This window comes from Cynara cardunculus, assembly GCF_001531365.2.
Source record: "Cynara cardunculus var. scolymus isolate 2C chromosome LG 4, CcrdV1, whole genome shotgun sequence".
In the NCBI taxonomy this organism is placed as follows: domain Eukaryota; kingdom Viridiplantae; phylum Streptophyta; class Magnoliopsida; order Asterales; family Asteraceae; genus Cynara; species Cynara cardunculus.
The window spans coordinates 18,113,280-18,134,564 of NC_037531.1; the positions used below are offsets into that span (position 1 = coordinate 18,113,280).

The window sequence follows — 21,285 nt, forward strand, 5'->3', positions numbered from 1 at the left end:
GATTCAAATTCATTCTTACGCTTCTTACCTTAACTCGATTTCTCAAACAATCCTTCAATCCTTCACCGTTAACTCAACCACCTCCTAATGTTTAGCAAGATTTAAATGCTGACCTCTCAAGAAACCAAACCCTCATACCGTTTGATCAAAGACCCTTCAATAAAATTCCAAAATTTTCTGAGAGGCTGTTAGAAATTCTCCAAGATCCCTTTGAAATAAAAAATAGACCAAAATACCCAATCGCACCAACCAAATTCATTTTTAACCACTTTTTTAATTAATTTTTCATTTTAGTCGAAATCTATGCAAATGTCTCGCATATTACATGAACTTAGTTTTCATATAAAAAAAACGCATAAATTTTTTCCCCCTTTTTTAAAATAAAATATAGGCAAATACACTTGTATTTGCATAAACTCCGGCTAAAATGAAAATTCGATTCTGAAAGTGGCTAAAAAAATGAAGTCGGTTAAAAAACGGTTATTTTGACCAATTTCGCACTCAAAAATCCCTAAATTTGACCCTTTGATATATCACCAATACAAAACACAAAACAATTTCACATGGTTTTCAAGATTTATTCACATATTAAACTTAAAATCACACCACAAAATAAACTTCGAAAATCGAAAGTATAATCCATCCTCCACGTCAATTATATTAAACACTATATCAATCAAATTCACATTTGTTGGAATTACTTCAAATTGGCTCAGAACTCCCTATCAGGAAAGAGGTGGGGTGCAACCATTGACCATATGAACAAACCAGCAGTTGCCCATGAGGTTATGATACGGACCCACACCGACGGCCAACCGACATCCACCAACCGACCGCTCTCCCCGACCGAGGTCGACCACCCCGTGAGAAGCATTGCGGAGTACATGCTAGCGAGGGAGAAGATGATGTGGAAGAAGGAATACGAGTACGTAACAGGCTTCGACTTCTCTTTCTCTTCATGCTCGTCTCTTTTGTCCAACGGAAGCAAAGGCTTCTCACCACCTGAACCACGGAAAACCAAAATTTAGTTTCGGTTGCAGTGAAGATGGTTCACGGGACTAGGGATGGAAAGGGGGCAGGTATTGGGCGGGTAATGCATCCCCCGTCCCTGACTCCGCCACGATTAATCCCCGATGGCTTCGAGGAACCAGTGTAGTAAAAAACAATAAAAACAATGTAATTTAAAATTAAAATTATAATGAATAGTCACTAAATTAATTAAAAATACTAAAAATCAAATATATTTGTCGTTTAATAACAAATGTTTACATACATACGTACGTACACATACATACAACAAATGTTTACATACATACATACGTACCTACACACACACATGCGCAAGCGTGCATGTACGTGCGTGCCTGTGTCTGTGTTGTCTGTCTGCGCACGCATACAGCACTTAGTGGAAAATCATATTAGTGGAAAATCAAGTTTTTAATGATATTGAAGGTGGCTTATTTAGTAAGCTTCTAGGAGGAGCTTTATGCAGAAACCCAAGTTTTTTCCCAAACCTATCCCTCCCAATTAAAAAATATGCTCATTCCATCTATGAAGAAAACCTCCCAAACAAAAACCTTTTCAATCTATACAAACAGATTAATGCACACAAACATCTTTATCCATACAGCACTTAGTGGAAAATCAACCAAACAGCCCCTTAGGAAAACACAAATCAAAAGGAACAAGAAAACAAGCTATAGGTGAGAGTGCATGCAATCAAGCAACTAATGCAAGCAGATAGAGGAATGACAGGAAAGTTTACCTGCACGAGGTGAACTCGGTGGAGAAAGCAGAGTAGTAGAAGATCCGGCACGAACAGCAGAGTATACCACAGAAAGCACGGTCGTTAACAACCCAACGGTAAGTGTGCTGGTGTTAACCGCCTTAGAATGCTTGTGAAGACCATTGCAAGTATAATCCCTTGGTTCACTTGCGAGTCCACTATAGCAAAGATACATGCAGTAGAACGAAATAACAGATGCCGGCAGAATGCTGCCACTTACCTAATAATGCAAATCAACACATCTCATAAGATGGCATATTATGAAATCTAAGGTTACATGATAGCTATGTCAAATAAACCAAATTGACCCGGTAGATCCCACTCGAGAGCAGGGTCTGAGGAGAGCGAGATGTACACAACCCTGACCTTTACGGCAGGGACGGACCCATGTGGTGGCCCGGGCCACCGCTTCATTCCTCTGTCATAGTGTAAAAAATTATAGGGTCGTGAAAAGTGCCACCGTATATATTTCGAAACTACAATGAGGACACAAGTTTCCCTTGATAGAGTTGGTTTGCAAGGCTTTTCTTCCACCGCAGATCAGAGTTTGAATCCCGTTAGTGTCATTTTCTTAGTTTTTAGCTTTTAATTTCAAATTCATTATGCTTCTGAAAGAAAATTGCAATAAAAGACAACAGGACCTCGCATATGAAAAGCAATGAACTAGGCAACATACCAATGATGATTTCGTGAAAAATATCCCTATATTTGTTTCTCATAGTCAAATGATGCCACCACACCACTTAAAATTTTTCTAGGTCCGTCTCTGCTCTACGGCTCTACACCAAAGGAGAAGGCATGAACACTAAGGGACCTCCTATATAGACAGTAATCTGCACATACAACTTCATATACATACAGAACTTAATGGAAAACCAACCAAATAGCCCCCAAGAGCATCTCCAAGAGGTTCTCCAAAATGGAGAAAATGGAGATTTATGAGCAACTTTTTTGCTCAACAGATTCTCCAAATTATGGAGAAAGTAGGAGAGATAGTGTGAAATTCTCCAAATCTGTAGAACTCCCCAAAAATGATTGCCATGAGAGAGACATATTTTTTTATTATATTCCCATCAATAAGAAACCTTGAAATTGAATGTTTAGGAGAGAAATAATATTTTATTAAATGTATGGAATATTTTATTAAATGTATGGAATATTTTAATAATATAATGAACATCGTAATCTCCAAAATGGGGAAGCTGTTAGAGTTGAATGTAAATTTTCTTTCGAGATTTTGAATTTTGATTCTCCATTTTGGAGACATTTTGGAGAATCTGTTGGAGATGCTCTAACTTATGGTGAACGCAACACGAGAGAAATTAGAAGAAAAAGTACGAGCGGGTAACATTGAAAACATACTAAAAGGTGCAACAAAAAACACATCTCTATCCTAGACTGCCAGCCCTCAGCTTGCCCGTCCGTCCAACTCCCTTCTGCCCAACTATGCTAGCTACAATTCCCATACCCAGCCATGTCAAATGTGGACTTAACAATATAATAGATCAAGATCAAGTTGTCAAAATGTTTAGAAAGAATTAGATAATTCGGGGAGCAAGACACTTTGTAATAACATCATATTTATCTAATATATACTACATAAAGCATTTGGTAAACTCTTAAAATTCATGCTTACAACTTATTAGTGCCTATGTATAACTTCTTAAAAATTTCACATTTGAACTCCAAAAATACAACAGATAAACATGTTCACATACAGGATAAGCATCGAACACTACTAATACAGCAAAATAATACATAAAGTTTGGATTTTCTTTTTTAATGATGAATTGCATACACAGCTAGTTTACCATTATATATATATGCAAAACCCATGTAAAGACATAACAGGGAAAAAATATGATTTTAGACAGTGGCCAAAAGAGGTTTAGAAACTTACTGTAGGATGTAGCGTGATAATGGCAAACACGAAGACAAGAATCAGGGTCATCAGAATAAAGAACATATTGAGCCCACAGTCCTGTCCAGATGGGGTAAACAAGTAGAAAAGAAGTCCAGAAAACAAGAATGTTGCCACATAACACACGAGTGAGACAATAAGCAAGGCTGCATACCTGCATGGTATGGAATGAACTGTATAAATATAAAGAGATCCGAATGGAAAACACGATTCGTTTTCCAGTCTTTTTGTGTGTGAGCGCTAATAGCTAGAAAAGATGTATTTTGGGACAGGAAATGAATTGAACTAACCAGAACTGCTCATCATATCCAACCCATTTGTCATTCCAACTATGAACAAAGTCCAACAAGAGTACAACTTGGACAAGGAGAAATAAGCCCGAGCCAAATTTTGATGTTGACTCTGCATTCACAAATGAATATGATGTAAGTTTGACTTATTCAAATGAATATTATCATACATATCGAAAGCAAAACACAGATTATTCCCTACTGGGATATGCTTCGTTGCTCCAAAACTAGCTCATATAATTTGCATGACATCATTCGCCACCAGAAGTTGTTTCTTCAGAGTGTGTTTGGCATGCGTACAGAACTAGACGGGCAAGAGTGAGGTAAGCGGGTGAAAGATAATTGTGGAAGGTTTTAAGGTTCTAATTTGACATGGGTAGTTTAGTAATTTACTAAAATTCTCTCATCTCCTTGATTTATGTTCTACCTATTTTGGTGGGACAGAAAAAAATGCATTTTCATCCCACTCGGTCAGTCATGTCCAGTCCCATATCCCAATCTAATCTCGTGCCAAACGGGGACAACTAGTTTTTGTCATGTCCTGTCATTACCTGTGCCACATACCAAACGTACACTCATAATAAATATGCTAGGTCAGAGCCGAAATCTCTTAAGAACCAATATTTTTTAAGTAGTAAACATCTCCTGATCCGCAAGTTGTAGGAACAGAGAAATATACACACACACACACACAGAGACATATATATAGGGTTGATATAAATTACAAACCCAACAATTCTAACAAACTCTACAAACCTAATCTCAACAATTGATTTTGTTTATTTTGAAATTTAGAGGCGGTTGCTTCTTTTTATTTAGAGAGGAACGATTCCCTCGTCTAAGAATCATCATTCACGCACTATTCCTCCCCACTATAAAATGTGGTTGAAAGTAATTTAGGAACCGAATTAATCTACACCATTGATTATCTACATGTATTGGTTGAGATCCATTTGTAAAATTTATAAGAATTACATGGTTTGTAAAATAAACCTCCCCTATATATATATATATATATATATATATATACACACACACACACACACTATTGTCAGGGAACTACCAAGAGGGTGAATGAAATGGAGAAAAGGAAAACAAACAAGAAACCAGTATTCTAGATCCTATTAAGAGATAGGCTTACCATAAAAGCTGATGATCTCATTTGGGAGAAAAAACATTAAGATTACCAAAAGACACCAGCAGATGACTTTCATCATCCATCCACCATGGTGCAGACTATCACGTGGGTCTTTCTGGGTTTTCACCCCAACCATTAAAAGAGAGAGAATTGAGAAAAACAAGAAGTTCCCCAAACTAACTCGCAAAACTGCATCAGTCTCAAACCACTCCCTATCTGGTGTTTGGTGGAAATGATTAATCCCTGCATCAACGATGAACAAGAGGTCAGATCGTCCACAAATGCAACAAGGATTCAACTTAGGTTGAAAATTTTCCTGTCTCTGCATATTTATACATACAAGTTTCTTATAGTAATTACTCCCTCCGTCCAAAAATAAGCGTCCACATTTCTATCTTCCTATGTCCCAATTCCCAAATAAGTATCCACTTTCAAAAGTAAGTGCCTACTTTCCAATTCTACCCTTAATTACGAGATAACTCATTACTCCCTCTATTATTAAGGATAAAATTGTCGTTAGTTAATTAAAAAGTGTAATATTACACATTTTTCGAAGATTGTGTGCCTTTTTCATTGTGGACATTTATCTTGGGATGGAGGGAGTATATTTATCTTAGATGTACCCCTTCTCTCAGATTTCGTCAACATAAATTGATTTTCCTTTTGTACAATTGAAGTTGTATTAGATCCCATAGCCAAACACTGATAGAAATTATATATGCTTTTAGCGAAAGATTGAAGATAGAAGGACTTACATGGGATCTTCTCCATGAGCGGTGCAGCAACTTCTCTTAGAATCCATGCCACAATCAAAGAAAGCGCAAAGAGACCACAGTATGCAATACGAGCAGACCGACGACTAATCCCTGACACCACCGACTGGCATGCACTGCACGCACATGATGCGCAACAGGTGGCCAGGCAAGAAGCTGCCCACATCTTTCTCTGTCTGCTCTATTGGTAATCAATATTCACTGAAACTGATAATCCGACACCAATCATCACACTTGTCAAAGACCATAAAAATAATATACACAAGACAGAAGAACCTTGGATATACCAAACGGGACTAGACAGGACAGGCAAGTGTGAGGTAGGCGGGTGAACGAATTGTGGTAAGGTTTTAGGGTCTTAATGTGACATAAGGTAGGCGGGTGAACGAATTGTGGTAAGGTTTTAGGGTCTTNTAGGCGGGTGAACGAATTGTGGTAAGGTTTTAGGGTCTTAATGTGACATAAGGTAGGCGGGTGAACGAATTGTGGTAAGGTTTTAGGGTCTTAATTTGACATAAGAAGTTTAGTGATTTACCAATTTTGTCCTATTTTCCTGATTTTTGTTCCACCTATTTTGATGGAACAAAAAGTTACAATTTTGTCCTGCTCAGTCCCATCATATCCCAGTCTAAATGTCGCACCAAACATGGGACAAGTTTTTGTTATACCAAACGGACAAACATGACACCCAACTTGAGAAGACCCAAACCAAAACAAATTGTAAATATGACATTGAAACAGCTCATTGATGCACAAAAATGCACCATGTGGGTGCTATTACCGAGGTTCTAAACAACATGAGGCATGGTGTGGCGCAGGGTTAAGCCTCAAGCCTTAAGAGTTACAGCGAGGCCACGTCATTTTTCCCCTAAGGCAGCATAAATATACATATATGTATGTGTGTGTATACTTGTATGTGTTCATGTTTTGTATAATATTGTAATACAATTTAAATTCGTATACAGTTATAAGAATTAAAAATTACATTTATATCAAATACATGAAGCCTATATGAAATCAGGATTAAATCTCATAAGTCTCTACTCAATACTTATCACTTTCTTCAATGCTCAAGGAATTCGTGTTCGACTCTCTGCGTACGGGAATGGGAGCAAGGATTTACCTATTTAGGGTTTTCAGTTTTCAGTTTCTTTTTTATGTTTATTTATGTTTTTGTTATCTAGTATCCCCCAAGTTACATATTTAGAAAAGGTAATAAGAAAAGAACCCGGTTTACAGAATAATGCGCCGTAACACACCATAAAGTGTTACAACGCAAACCAAACCTTAGAGTGGAGTCATAGGGGTTAAAATGGCGGCAAAGCCAAACCTTGGTGCCATAACGAGTTATTTAGAACCATGTTTATTACATATTGGCATGGATAGTAAACCAATCATATCAACCAAAAACTGATAATTGGAAATCAATCATCACACTCAATGAAACACATAACAAAAAAATCACAGAATAATACAAAAGGGTCTTCCATATCGGTATTCTCGTTCAGTTTGGATAGCCAGAGGTCAGATCATATTCCCATTCTCTTTGTACTAACAGTTTTCAGTTTTGAATAAAATTTTACCGTCTCAAAAGAAAATATTTGGGTATTCGGAATTCGACCACGATTATGATGCACCAAGAAAGAAGAACCCTAATATGTTTAAGAATTAAAAACATAAGAACTTATTGATACGCAAATCTACATATATCCCGCGTCGTAAACACATATTGCTCAATTAATCGATATCCACCGAACCACACAATTCAGCGTCGATCATCGAATACCATAATTACAGCTCATAACACTAATTTATTTCGAAATAAGAAACGATGACGATACCTTTTTTCTTAAAGAGAACGAGTATGATACCTAACTTGCAAAAGCCAAAACCCTAGGGAACAACAATCTTTTAACAGAACCGATACATCGATGCACAAACTACATATTTACACATGAATAACGCTTGAAGATTAGGTCGTACCTGTTGCGATCTGTTGAAGAACAACGAGGATTATGACGACGATCGGATGAGGATTTGCTTTGAAAAGGGCTTTGGATAAAACTTTTTTACGAACGCGCACAAGACTATTTAACATTTGCTACAAAATATAAGAAAGGGGAAAAAGAAAAGGATGTGAATTGGCAGTTTTTCAAAACTCGAGGGGTCGATTTGTAAAATACACTTATTGGGCCGGACCATAATATTGTTTGGCCCGAAATAGTTTTATATTCATTTTTTATTTAATATTTATATTAATATTTTTCGGGTTTTGGATTTAATTATTTACAAAACTCGTAAACTCTTAAAAATCATAAAAACCATTTTGTATACATGAAGTACTGATTATTGATGTATATTACTTAAAATTCAATATTACAAGTAAATTATGTATAAGTACAACTTATTAAAATTTCATGTTTGCAATTGTATAACTAACTGCAGATAAAAATAATCAAATACAGGATAAACATTTTATTTAAAATATAAAAAATCTAAAATATAATTAGGATAATTTTTATGTTCTAACATAATACTTAACTATTATTTTTATAAAAAATATATTATTATATCAAATTTATATTTTATTCAAAAATAAAAACATTATTGTTTTCTCAAAACCGCATAAAACAGTATTAATAACATCGACATGGGACATAATAAAAACAAAAAATTAAAATCGAGATGTATCTTACTGCATTATGCAAGTACCATTCTAGTAAATTATAAACCACCAATTTAAAATAATTAATGAGATAAATAAATAAAAATTAATCCATTTTTTTAGAAAATTCATACATACACACATGCACATTTAAATGTCCATATAAATTGAAAACATAATACATTGTAAATACAATGTAAACAACCTTAAAAAAATTAATAAGGTGTTCATAATATGTTCATAAGTTAAAGGTTTAGATTTAGTTGGTGTTTACAGTATGTTTACAGGCTATATAAAATCTCGTAGATTTAGAGTACGTTTACAATGTGTTTACAAACTAAAATAGTATTTGTAATAAAGTGTTCACAATTTGTACATTTTATGTGAATATTCAATTACATTTTTGTGCGTGTATGTTATGAAAAGATGATAAAGCTGAGATAAGAGAAAAGTGGACAGGGATTTTTTTTAATTTATATTATATTATATTTTTAATTAGTTTTATGCAGTTTAAATTGAATCTAATAGATTTCACGAGTTACAACGTTTCCAAAGAAGGTCCCTCTTGTCTTTGTCTATATATATTTTATACATTTGTTTTAATGGTCATCACCGCTAGTTTCGTCCGTCGTCGCCGCCACCGAAGGTCATTGTGGCCACCTCCACCTCCATTTCCACTACAACAACATCATCCACCGCCTTCACAACCACCGTCCACCATTGTTTATCGCCACCTCTACCATAGTTGATCACCGACCACCACCGTCCATTTGCCACCACCATACCGCTGTTCGCCACCTCCAACTCCTCATTTACTACAACAACCTCATTCACCACCTCCATAACCACCGACTACCACCGTCCATTGTTACCTTTACAACTACCACCACCACCCGTTACCACCAACACTGTCATCGTTGGCCGCCTCTAACTCCTCTTATACAACAACCTCCTCCATGACCTCTATAACCACCATCGACTACCGACCACCACTGTCTATTGCCATATCTACAACCACCATCGACCATCGGCCACCATCTATTGCCACCACCACTACCACCATTGGCCACCCCCAACTCCTCCTATACTACAACAACCTCCTTTACGACCTCCACAACAATTGTTGACCATCGACCACCATCGTCTATTACCACCTCACCTCCACCACCATCTTCACTACATCAGTCACAACTACCTCATCCGCTTTTGTCAACTGCCACCACCACCAGAATCCACCAACTTCACGTCCTTTATAACCACGATCGTCCATCAACCACCACCGCCTTTACCTCTATAACTGCCGTCAGCCGCAGACCACAACCGCCCATCGTCACTACTACCGTCAGTCACCACCACCTCCACCATAACCATAACCACATCCACCGCCACTACTACCACCATCAATATATCAAAAATTTTATTCAAATTTGGTATCATTATATATGTATGTATTCATTTATACGAAACTTGTCTAAAAATATTTATAAATTAAATTTTTTAATTATTTATTTTATTTATGTTAATTATAACTATTATATAATATTTAAAACCATTAAATAATTTTTAAAAATAATTTGTTCTATCCAATCCAATTATAATAATTATAAATACCAGACATATACTTATTCTGTCCAATCCAACCATACCCAAAATTTAGTTACCGTGATGAACTTTGTAACGAATTAAAACCTCCATTTTTAAAACGTGGAGATACTCTCACATTTTTGTCTATAAATAATGTTATGGAAATGATCAAGATGTTGATTTAATATTCAAAAGTCAACACGAAAGAGTCAACCGATAAAAAAGACGTTCCATCCGTACACTGAAAACCATGGCTGTGCTTGCTAATCATCACTTATGGTCGAAGACGATATCCCAAGAGACGAAGCGAATGTCGCCGTGGTATCGCCACCCAGGTACCTTTTCAGTCGATCTAAATCGCCGGCGGCATCCATCATCGTCGGTCTACTCGCCGGAGACTCTTGTGTGCACAGAATCCCCATCTCCAGCAACTCTCCAATCGCCACTTCCCACATTTTCTTCACATCGTTCGATTGATCTCTGGTCGTTCGCACCAGCGATGAATCCACCACATCTTCCATTCGTCTATGATAATGGCGTTTCACCCAATTGTGCAGGCTAATTCCTTCAGAAAACATCTCATCCGTCGGTTTCTTTCTCGTCACCATCTCCAGAACCAGAATGCCGAAGCTGTAAACGTCTCCTAGTGTTGACGGGCTAGATCCGTATCCGTATTCTGTACATAAACCCGTTTCCAAGGTTTTAGCAATGGCTGAAATTTATGATGGTTAGTTTGGCTTTAGAAATTTGATACCTGGTGGAATGTAACCGATGGATCCACAAAGGATATTTGCTGTCGAATTCCCCAAATTCTCAGATCCAGATCCGATCGTCATCACTAATTTCGCGATCCCAAAATCGGAGACCAAAGCTGTCATGTCGTCGTTGAGAAGAACATTGCTAGGTTTCAGATCACAATGTATGACTTTAATTGGGGAATGATGATGGAGGTAAGCCATTCCTTCAGCAATATCACTGCAAATGTTCACTCGTTGAATCAGGTTCAGATCCGATGAATCTGAATCTGGATATAAACGGTTATCCAAGCTTCCATTCGCCATGAATGGAAGAACTAGAGCTTTGAAGTCAGGTAAACTACAAGCTGTTATGATTCTTATCAGATTCCTATGACGAATCCTTTTTAGAACTTGGCATTCTCTATTGAAACTTTTGGTTGAATTCCCTGTTTGTAACTGAAGCACTTTGACTGCTATTTGCGTTCCATCTGGAAGTGATCCTTTGAATACTCGTCCGTAGCCTCCCGAACCGAGCAATCTATTATCACTGAATCCGCCTGTAGCTTCCGCGAGCTCTTTATACGTGATTCGTGGGAAGTTATGTGTCAGTTCTGGTTGAGATTCCGTTTCTGGCCGAGCCTTAGAACTTACGATTCGTTTCAGATACCGCCATCCGATCACACAGCAGATTGCCGTCACCAAAACGAATACCAAAATGCCGACGTAGAAAATGACCAGAAAAACGGGGGAATGGAAGTATTTCTTCTTGTGGGAACAAAATGGGAGGCCAGAAACATGCCCACAAAGATGTCGGTTTCCTAGAAATGAAAGATTAGTGATGGAATCGAAAATGCCACCCTCAGGAACTCTGCCGTTGAAGTCATTGAACGAAAGATTCAAGAATTTAAGGCTATCGATTTTGCTTAAACCCGTTGGGATCTTTCCCGATAGACTGTTGTTAGATACGTCAAACACTTCAAGACTCGTAAGCTTGGTCAAGAACTCCGGAAGTTGACCTTGAAATGAGTTGCACGACAAATCTAACGTCTCTAAGGCCATATAACTCGAAATTTTAGGAAAGATGGTTCCAGTGAGCTTATTGAACGAAAGATTGATCTCTTTGATGGTTTCTAGCTTGCTGAGGTCAGAAGGTAGCAGTCCTTCGAGACGATTATGAGAAAGATTCAAGAAAATTGCATTACGACGCATGGCTGATGATAACTCCGAAGGTATGTTTCCGGTTAATCTGTTGTAAGAAAGATCTAGACTCGATAGAATTATGCAATTTCCTAAAGTAGAAGGTATTTTTCCTGAAAGTTGGTTGTTATTGAGGGAGAGGGAAATTAGACTAACCAAATTCCCTAAACTTTCTGGGATTTTACCTGTGAATCTGTTATGTGACAATTCGAGTTCGCCCAGATGACGAAACTGTCCGATTTCTTCTGGGATTTCGCCTGTGAAAACATTATAGGATAACCAGAGTTTATCTAGTCTCGGTAATCGACTGATTTCTGGCGAGATTGTTCCGTTGAGATGATTCATGGTCAAATTCAGATATATTAGGCTCGAAAGATTAGCGATAACGGATGGAACTGAACCATAGATCTTGTTTTCTTGTAGCAGCATGTAACTGAAATTGACACCTAGTTTTCTGATGGAATCGGGTAGCGTTCCACCTAGTCCCATGCCGGCTAACTCGAGCTCCCGGAGCATACTGCAGTTTGAAAGTGCGGTAAAAAAGATGTCAAGATTGCTGTTTCGATCATGGCTAACCATTTGGTTATATGATAAATGAAGATTCAGAAGTTGGGTGAGCTTGGAAACTAGTTTTGATGGCAGTTCGCCAGAAAGATTGTTGCTTTCTACGTCAAGATTGTACATTTCTGAAGCGTTTGCCAACGACAACGGGATTTCTCCGGTGAACTGATTGTTATACAAATTCAGATTCCAAAGTTTCGGACAATTTCCGATTTCTGGTGGGATTTTCCCGCTGAAGAGATTGAACGAAAGGTCCAAATTCGACAACAAACTGCAGTTTGAGAACAACGAAGGCGGGATCTCGCCATGGAGACCATTGTTGCCAAGAGCAAGAAGAGTAAGATTTGATAACGAAGATAAAGATCCGGGAATCGGACCTTGCAGGCTATTGTTGTCTAGATAAAGGTTTCTAAGATGCCGTAAAGACGAAATCCCAAATGGGATGTTTCCGTATAAACTATTATCCGAAAGATTTATCGTTCTAAGGGCCGTGAGGTTTCCTATCACGGGTGAAAATGGTCCCACAAGCCCAGCCCCGACGAGCGCGATTCTGCCAACACGGTTCCCATTCTTGCAAACGATCCCATTGAACCTGCAAACTTCCGTGGTCTCGTTCCAGTTCGAAAGCACCAATTTTGGGTCGACCTTTATGCTTTTCTTGAACTCCAGCAGCGCATCTTTATCGGTCTGAAGTGAATGTTGTGGGCTCTTATCGATTCCCGATACTGCCATTAAACGCTCGAGAACGAAGAACACGAAGAATCCGAAGACAATTTTTCTTTGAAAGATCATTTTGGAAACTTTCTGCAATCTGACAGGTATTTCTATTTCCTGCTTCTACGTTCAATATGGTGAAATAGTAGTTAAAATGCCACTATGTTTGTGGGTGTCTCTATTGAAGCACCCCCTTAAGTGTAAATAGTTGATTGTGGCATGATTTATAGATGGACTAGAGTTGGTGGACCCATAATTAGGGGGAGACTTACAAGGACTCTATGGGTCCCGTATAATCGTTCCACTGATTTTTGTAAGTAGAATTTTTTTAGGATATTAAAAGTGTAGGAGTGTTCCAAGATATTAAAGAAGTAAAAGGGAAATTAACCAAGAAACTGTAAAGTTCTTTGAATTAAGAAATCGAAAAAGTCTCTCGAAATCATCCTCCAAACCATAAAAGTCTACTGAAATCAATCAAAAAAACCGAGAAACCGAAAAATCTCTCATAATCGACCCAAAAAAACTAAAAAAGTCTTTCGAAATTAACCTAAAAACTGAAAAAGCCTCTTTAAATCAGCCAAAAACCCAAAAAAGTCTCGTTAAATCAACCAAAAACTGAAAAAGTCTCAAAATCAACCAAAAAAAATCTTAAAAACCCTCCTAACGATAGAATTCGGTTAAAAAACATCGGGTGACTTTGCGGGCATTCGATCCACCTCAAAGGTGCACCCACTCGACTCGACTCGACAAAAAGTTTGAGCCCACCGCTAAGTCCAACGCGGTCTAGGATCAAAATCTGGCTCTGATACCGTTATATTTTTGTTGATGATGGTGCATATATGATGAGTAGATGTTCATTATAACTAATTATTGGTGGAGAATGATGGCAACAAAATGGATAGGAATATAGTAAGTCTGCCCCCAATATTTTGATGTCAAATTGTAGCACTTTTAGATCTTTTATTTAGGTAGAAACCATTCATTAGGGAATATGACACATGATTTTGTGGACTTTGGACAAAGGGGATTGTCCAAGAATGTTGTAATATGTGTTTTATGGAAGTTAACTTTGAGGTTTTTGATTTTAACATAATGATGTCATTGATAGTAGGTAGGGACCCCTTCTTTTGAATCAAATATTGGGTTGATTTGATTTGGTTACCGGTAGTTAGAGACAGGAATTGGACGTATAATGCATCTCCTGATCTCAACCCATGACATGTTCGGGGGAAAGGAATCCCCGACGGGTTCATGAATTGTTTGATAAAAAACAATGTAGTTTAAAATCTAAATTATAATGAATCATCATTACATTAATTAGCAGTATTGAAAATCAAATATATTTAAATGTATACATATATGCATAGGGTTGGGTTCACGTGAGACCAACCTGTTTTCGTAAGACCCGTGAGACCATTTTTTTACACTTGAAACTTCATAGCAAAATATTGTGAAGGTAAAAAAAAAGTCGAACTTTCACAGGATTTTGCTGTGAAATTTCAAGTGTAAAAAAATGGTTTCATGAGTCTCACGAGAATAGGTTAGTCTCACGTGATCCCAAGTCTATATACATATATACACATATTTATTTATACACATACTACGTACATATATTAAATAAAATAAAAAATTAATCGAGGTTGGATTAGGGGCGGTAATGCCATCCCCGACCCTGTTTCAGGTATAAAATAAACTCCGTTCCCTCCCAAGTTACCCGGAATCCCTACCCCGTTGGGTACCCACACCAAGAGGTAAATTTACATCTCTATTGGTAGTTGGTTAGGGACGAGTTAACTTTCATCCTGATATCTTGATGAATAAACCGATCAACATAGTGATTATAAACCGATTATTAGACATCAGGGTTTTTTGAGTTGGACAATCAAGAAGAACCATCAATATAGTTAAAAGTCGGTAAGAAAATGTAAGTTGAATGAGGGGTTAAAATGGGAAATATATGTCGTTGGCAGTAGGGTAGGGGTGACTTAACCTTCATCTCGACATCACAATGATTCAACTAATCAACACACTGATTATAAACTAGCTATTCAAGATTTTGAGTTAGAAGGTTATCCGGATTTGGACATTCAAAATGAGCCAATAACATAATCACATTTTCACCCTTTTTAGATAAAAAAAAAAAGTAGCCAAGTAAAAGATGATTCTTCTTGTAAGTCTGAGTTTTTGGACCAATTTATTTGAATCGACTAATTGTCAATGCGACCACGATTGGTCTGAAGGCATCGCAGCGAACCTCCATGGCCATAAGGGATTTGACAACATGTAGATTCGAACTGAGGTAGATGAAATTTTCCACTACATCCCCTTGAGGCTAAGAGCTCGTTTACCAAACGCTTACCCGAATAAATGTTTACCGACAAAATTCAACACTATCATATACTCACCGAGTAAGATTTTAGTTCACAAAAACAGTATCGTATGCAACAGTTTACCCGATGCTAATCGTAATAAGAGTCGTCGCACTCATTTACCGAGTAAGATCGCGGTCCTTGCCATCGCTCTTACTCGACCATCATTCGATAAGATAATATGTTCGATAAGATAATATGACTTGGTAAGTACTTATCAGAGTAAGAAGCTGTTGGACAGTTGCTGAATAGTTTGGTGCAGAATGATTAAGTGATTAGAATGATTAAGAGACTCTCATGAATGGTTAAGGGAGACCCATGATACATAATCATTCAGAAGATTTTATAACCACTAAGAGACATACTTTCTTTTTTGCCAAACAAGATTCATCTCTTAACGATTCAAATGCTACTTCTTAATAAAACTATTAAGAAGTAAACAAACAACCCCTAAACATTAGATAAACAGTCTTTAAACCAGTATCTCAAAATCTAAGTGAATCATTGTAAAAGATGGATGAAAGTAGTAAATGTAGAAATGATGGGATGGCAAGTTGTGGATACTTTAAAAGGTAAGTGATGCTCATGGGATGAATTAGTCAACATTGGGTGTTTGTTAAATGAGTGTTTATTTTTTATTAACTCATAATTGAAGTGTGCTTTTTGTTATTTAAAAGCCATGTTGGTTTGGTAAAACTCAATATTTCATGTATTTTTATTGTGTCATAATTGAAGTGTTTTTTTTTGTTATTTAAAAACTATGTTGGTTTTGGTAAAAATCACTATTTGATATCGACATGTGGTAAACATGTGGTTTATTTTAACTGTTTATTATTAGTTTCAATTTTTTTCTACCTTTTGAAAATCAAAGATATGTAGTTGTTGTATGTGTATTAAATAATAGGGCAAAATCCATCAAAATATAATTAGATTTGGTTTAGGGGGTGTTCGGTCGGGTAGAAGTATTAAACAGTAATTAATGAGAATGAAAATAAAGGAAACTGTTTGGTTTTTTATAATATAATGAGTTCATTCCTTAAGAAGCCCAAATTTTCATTCCAGGTTAAACTGAGGGGTATGAAAATTTATTTCTATTTTCATTCTCTGTTATTTTCATTTTCATTCGCTGCCTAAACTAAATGCCCTCTTAATTTTTATTTAGTGCAATGAGGTTTTTTCTACTGATAGATGTAATGAAGTTTAACATTTTCCTATTTATATCATTTTGACTGATAATCTATTGATGTTGTAATATTTAACGACATTATACCCGTTTTCAAACAGATTAGAGAGCATTGGATGATAAATTTGACATTTTTATCATCGAATGTTATAAAAGTAGGGAAATAATGAGAAACGATTTGAACTTAGGAGTGTTTGGTCGTAAGGATTAAGCAATAACCAATGGTAATGATAATAAAAGAAACTGTTTAATTTTATATAATATAATGAGTTCATTTTCCCATAAGCCCAAATTTTCATTCCAAGTTAAATCGAGGAGAATGAAAAGTCATTTCCATGTTCATTTTCTGTTATTTTCGTTTTCATTCCCCAACTTAAACTAAACACCTAGTTTTAGTTATATTAGAGAAATTTTGTTAAATTAAATAAAGTAAATTACATTATGATTTATTGAAATTTGTTATTTTTGTCCTTGTACTTATAAAAATTATGATTTTTATTCCTATGGTTAAAAATTTATCGTTGTTTTCGTCTTTATGATTTATAGTCTATTATTGTTCTCGTTCTTGTGGTTTACACAATTGTTTTCGTTCTTGTGGTTTACACAATTGTTGTTTTCAAAGGTGGGGGTTAGATTCAGGAACGAAAATATCAATGAAATGCGAACCACAAAAACCGAAACTGTAATTCGAAACTACAGAGATAAAAGTCACAAATATAAAGACAATTTACTCCATAAAATATGAAATGAGTTATATTGATAGAGAAAAAAATAATAATACTCTTTATTAATATTAAATAGGAACTAAAGTTTCGTTACATATCGATGAATTTTTCCAAAATTAAAAAAACAAAAAATAAATATGACGAATGGTCATTTGAGAACGAAAGTCAAGATGAGAAGCGTAAGATAAATTATGGACATTTGATCACCTTTAATTTCAAACTCATTCATACGTACTTGATACATGGATTTATCTGGTACATCTTATTTTAATGTACATCCAAGGGTGAAGATCATTTCTTACGCTTCTCACCTTAACTAAATTCTCACTGAAACCCGACCCATGATTAGAAATAGAGCAATAAACAACCTCAAATTAACAATTTAACACTATATCATCATTAAGTCGATGCAATCATCAGTTACTATAAATTAACCAAAACTTTACTCTCAACTAGCGGTGCAAACAAGTCGAACTTTTAACGAGCTATTCAAACTTTTTTTGAGTTGAGCCAAACCATTCGAGCATACATTTTTTTCGAGCCAAACATGTTCATATATTCACTAATTATACAATAAAAATATAAAATTATCATGTTCGAACCAATAATCAAGTTAATAGATTGTCAGTTCAAGTCTATAAATCATCGAGCTCGAGCTCGATAAATCAAAAAATATTTTGTGCTTAGTATTTGAACCCTACTTCGAAAAAGTTATTCGAGCCTCACCCTGATACATTTTTTCGAGTCAAACTCAAATAATTTACTACCCGACTCGACTTGTTTACAACCCTGCTCTCAACATTTTCAACATCTTCATACAACCATGAAAACCACACACAAAAAAGAAAAATTACAATAAAAAAGACTAGTTTTACCAAGGACATAATTAATTGTTTCTAGGTTAAATACACATTTCTTTCTGCTGCAAATCACTAAAAATGAGTCGACAAATTCTTTGTTTTTAGTAGAATCCTAGAAAAAGAACCCTAAACAGATAAGATGAAAAAAGACTGTGAGATTTACTGGTTTCATTTGATTTAGTTTTTACTGACTATATATAGTTGTCGAGTTCTTCTATTCGCTAGAGAATTTTCATTTTCCCTTTGGCAACCGTTTGTTTTACGTGTTGAGCATGACACAACGCCTTTTGAGTCACAGTCAAACCCGAACACGAGTTATCTTCCCCTAGAGTTACGGCAAAGTAAAGATAAACCGTGCAGAGGAAAGCAAGGAGGGCGAGGGCCGTTAGCAGGAATTGGTGGCGCCTAATGATTGTCGAAAAGCTACCCAATTCGGATTGCTTTCTGAATGACGGTGAAGAAAATGCGGTTTGTGACCTCCGGTGGGGTGAATTTATTACGCTGTCTAGAACCATCATGCAACTAGGAGTAGGAGTAGAGGCTGATCCACAAAAATTTATAAGTGGGAGCACAAAATAATCAGCATAACATAAAATAAAACAAATATTAATTATAAAACATACATTTTCTATAAAAATGATATACAAGTGGTTTTTTACAACACCCACGAAGGTTTTTCTACCGTGGCTACCGAAATTTTAAAAGAACCGAAAATTTAAAAGAAAGCCAAAAAGGACTTGTACTTGCAACCGTTAATGCCACAAGTAAATATGTAACGACACTACCACACTTTTTATTAACATAGGGAAGCACACATCCATTTAACGTAGGTGCACCTTTAAGACACCTAACGGGCACCACCTAGCCTAAGGAGTCGTTTACGCTATGATCTCGAAACCTTCTTTTACGAAGGAAAGAAAAGAGGAGGAAAGTAAAATAAAAAAAAAAGTCAGTGTTCTCGAATCTATTTTAGAAGAGAAAGGAAGAGAGACAAAAGGAAAATAATGATAAATTTCCTCCTAAAACTTTCCTTCCAAATATGGGAGGAAAGGGAAAGGAAAGGAAAAGAATTAAAACCTTTTAAAAAGATTATTAAAATTACAGAAATACCCGACCTTTCATTATAAAAGAGTACATTTGTAAAAATGACATATTTCCTTTTCTTTTTCTTCTGTTCAAGAATATGAAAAGTATTTTCTTTCTTTTCCATCCATTTCTTTTCTTTTCTTCCCAAATTCAAAAACACAACGTTACCAACACAAATTGGGTAAGAGTCATCACTCTCACTTACATTACCGGGTAAGATTTCTGTCATCAAAATAGGATAGTATAAGCGTCTCTTACCCGGTAGGTGCTAACACGTAAGAATCACCACCCTTATTTTACGGGGTAAGATTCTTGGTTAGCAAAATGACATGGTAAGATTGTTGGCAATAACCATCATGTCTGACCGATAAGCGTCTCTTACCCGGTAAGAGGTAAGAAGACCTAGTAAGAGTTGATAAGTGTTTAGTAACCATCCTCTAAACCAAAATCCGCCCTGGACTGGGAGTTCAACAGCAACACTACCAGAAAACTTCCCCTACTTTAAACATGTCAAAAAGTATGAAGGCTACATTTACCAAAGCGTCAACACTTTCATTTAACTTATCCGGTACGATTTTAGTCCATTCAAAGTGGTATCGTATGCAACATTTTTATCCGGTAGGTGCTTACAAGGTAAAACTCATCATTATCACTTACATTTTAAGACTCTCGGTCCTTGTCATCGCTCTTACCGGGTAAAGTGGCCCAGTAAGCACTTACGGGGTAAGCGTTTAGTAAACGGCCGTCAAACTTTAAAATGGACTAAAACCGACTCCAATAAAGAAGAAAAAGTTTGTAAATTTGGTGTGCGAATCAAGTGCAATAACCGGCCAGGATAAGGACAATCAAAGATTCGAAGTTAAATATGAATGTAGGCTTGTTTTCACACGATCCCTCCAATTACAGTCAATTTGGTCGATGATCGTTTGGAACTTTCGACCAAATAAAAAACCAAAAGCATTTGAAAAGTTGCAATTAAGTAAAGGCCACCAAGAACTCAACTATACAAGGGTCATCATTGAACATAAAAACAAATAAGTCATACAAAATGATGACAGTGGATTCATTCCACAAGATATGCTAGAAAGTAGATCTGTAGAAGGGATATGACACGGAGTTTTGCACGCGGGTGTTGCTATATGCACCCCTATTTATGTCAGAATCAGATTAAATCAATACATTGACAATTTGTAACAAGTCTTGGTTTTGCTTTTTGTTGTGAGCAAATTAGTAGGTAGGGTGGGGCCGTCCCAATCTATTAGATTGGGACCCTGTTTACTAGAACTATAGATCATCTGAAATGAGTAGTAAACAATATAAAATTTAATATCATATTAAAAATCTTACCAATTAAAACAACAAAAATGCTTAAAATGACAAAGTGAGAAGAATATCAAAGAGTCGTTTTGTTTTTTATCGACAAATTCTGAAATTAAATAGCCGGCTTTTGATTTTGAAAGAAATTAGATAGATCTTTATTAAGGTGAACTATATAAATCTGAGCCCCAAGCGTGAGTAAATTTGGTCCCCAATTTTTTGAGCGACCTGTTCAAAAACCAAGATTAATGGATGCCCCTGGGTAGGGGTGCATTTAACAATATATGGGAGTGCATTTAGCCTATCGCTTTGCACAATATACCACTACTACTACTACAGTTAGGTGTACTCTAAGCTAAGCGAGCATACTAGCTTCATC

The 21,285-nt window shown here is 36.3% G+C and overlaps 3 protein-coding genes across 4 annotated transcripts; all 3 read right to left on the reverse strand.

The window, feature by feature from the left end:
• Positions 1 to 533: 533 nt before the first annotated feature.
• On the reverse strand, positions 534 to 7,989 carry LOC112511097 (serine incorporator 3). Of its 2 annotated transcripts, none has more exons than XM_025116518.1 (7): positions 7,892 to 7,989; positions 5,891 to 6,115; positions 5,139 to 5,378; positions 3,998 to 4,109; positions 3,687 to 3,861; positions 1,766 to 2,006; positions 534 to 1,002 (listed from the first exon to the last, which is right to left on the reverse strand). In XM_025116518.1, exons 2-7 carry the CDS (start codon positions 6,072 to 6,074, stop codon positions 713 to 715), a joined length of 1,242 nt encoding a protein of 413 aa, XP_024972286.1. In that variant the 5' UTR covers positions 6,075 to 6,115; positions 7,892 to 7,989; the 3' UTR covers positions 534 to 712. The 2 variants fall into 2 exon arrangements, with proteins under 2 accessions (XP_024972286.1, XP_024972287.1); XM_025116519.1 differs by having other exon boundaries at positions 5,891 to 6,117; positions 7,751 to 7,950.
• Positions 7,990 to 10,400: 2,411 nt separating this feature from the next.
• Positions 10,401 to 13,384, reverse strand: LOC112510966 (putative leucine-rich repeat receptor-like serine/threonine-protein kinase At2g24130). The gene is made up of 3 exons (XM_025116319.1): positions 10,912 to 13,384; positions 10,796 to 10,800; positions 10,401 to 10,735 (listed from the first exon to the last, which is right to left on the reverse strand). Exons 1-3 carry the CDS (start codon positions 13,382 to 13,384, stop codon positions 10,421 to 10,423), a joined length of 2,793 nt encoding a protein of 930 aa, XP_024972087.1. The 3' UTR covers positions 10,401 to 10,420.
• A 5,104-nt stretch (positions 13,385 to 18,488) lies between these two features.
• Positions 18,489 to 19,042, reverse strand: LOC112511312. Its single transcript, XM_025116893.1, has one exon. It carries the CDS (start codon positions 19,019 to 19,021, stop codon positions 18,725 to 18,727), a length of 297 nt encoding a protein of 98 aa, XP_024972661.1. The 5' UTR covers positions 19,022 to 19,042; the 3' UTR covers positions 18,489 to 18,724.
• Positions 19,043 to 21,285: the final 2,243 nt, after the last annotated feature.

Coding starts and splice junctions, on each gene's coding strand:
- LOC112510966 (XM_025116319.1), bottom strand. CDS start 13,384: ATGGCAGTATCGGGAATCGATAAGAGCCCACAACATTCACTTCAGACC.
- LOC112511312 (XM_025116893.1), bottom strand. CDS start 19,021: ATGATGGTTCTAGACAGCGTAATAAATTCACCCCACCGGAGGTCACAA.
- LOC112511097 (XM_025116518.1), bottom strand. CDS start 6,074: ATGTGGGCAGCTTCTTGCCTGGCCACCTGTTGCGCATCATGTGCGTGC. Junction 5,379..5,890: donor GCTCATGGAGAAGATCCCAT/GTAAGTCCTTCT, acceptor TCGTTGATGCAG/GGATTAATCATTTCCACCAA. Junction 3,862..3,997: donor GGATATGATGAGCAGTTCTG/GTTAGTTCAATT, acceptor CATACCATGCAG/GTATGCAGCCTTGCTTATTG.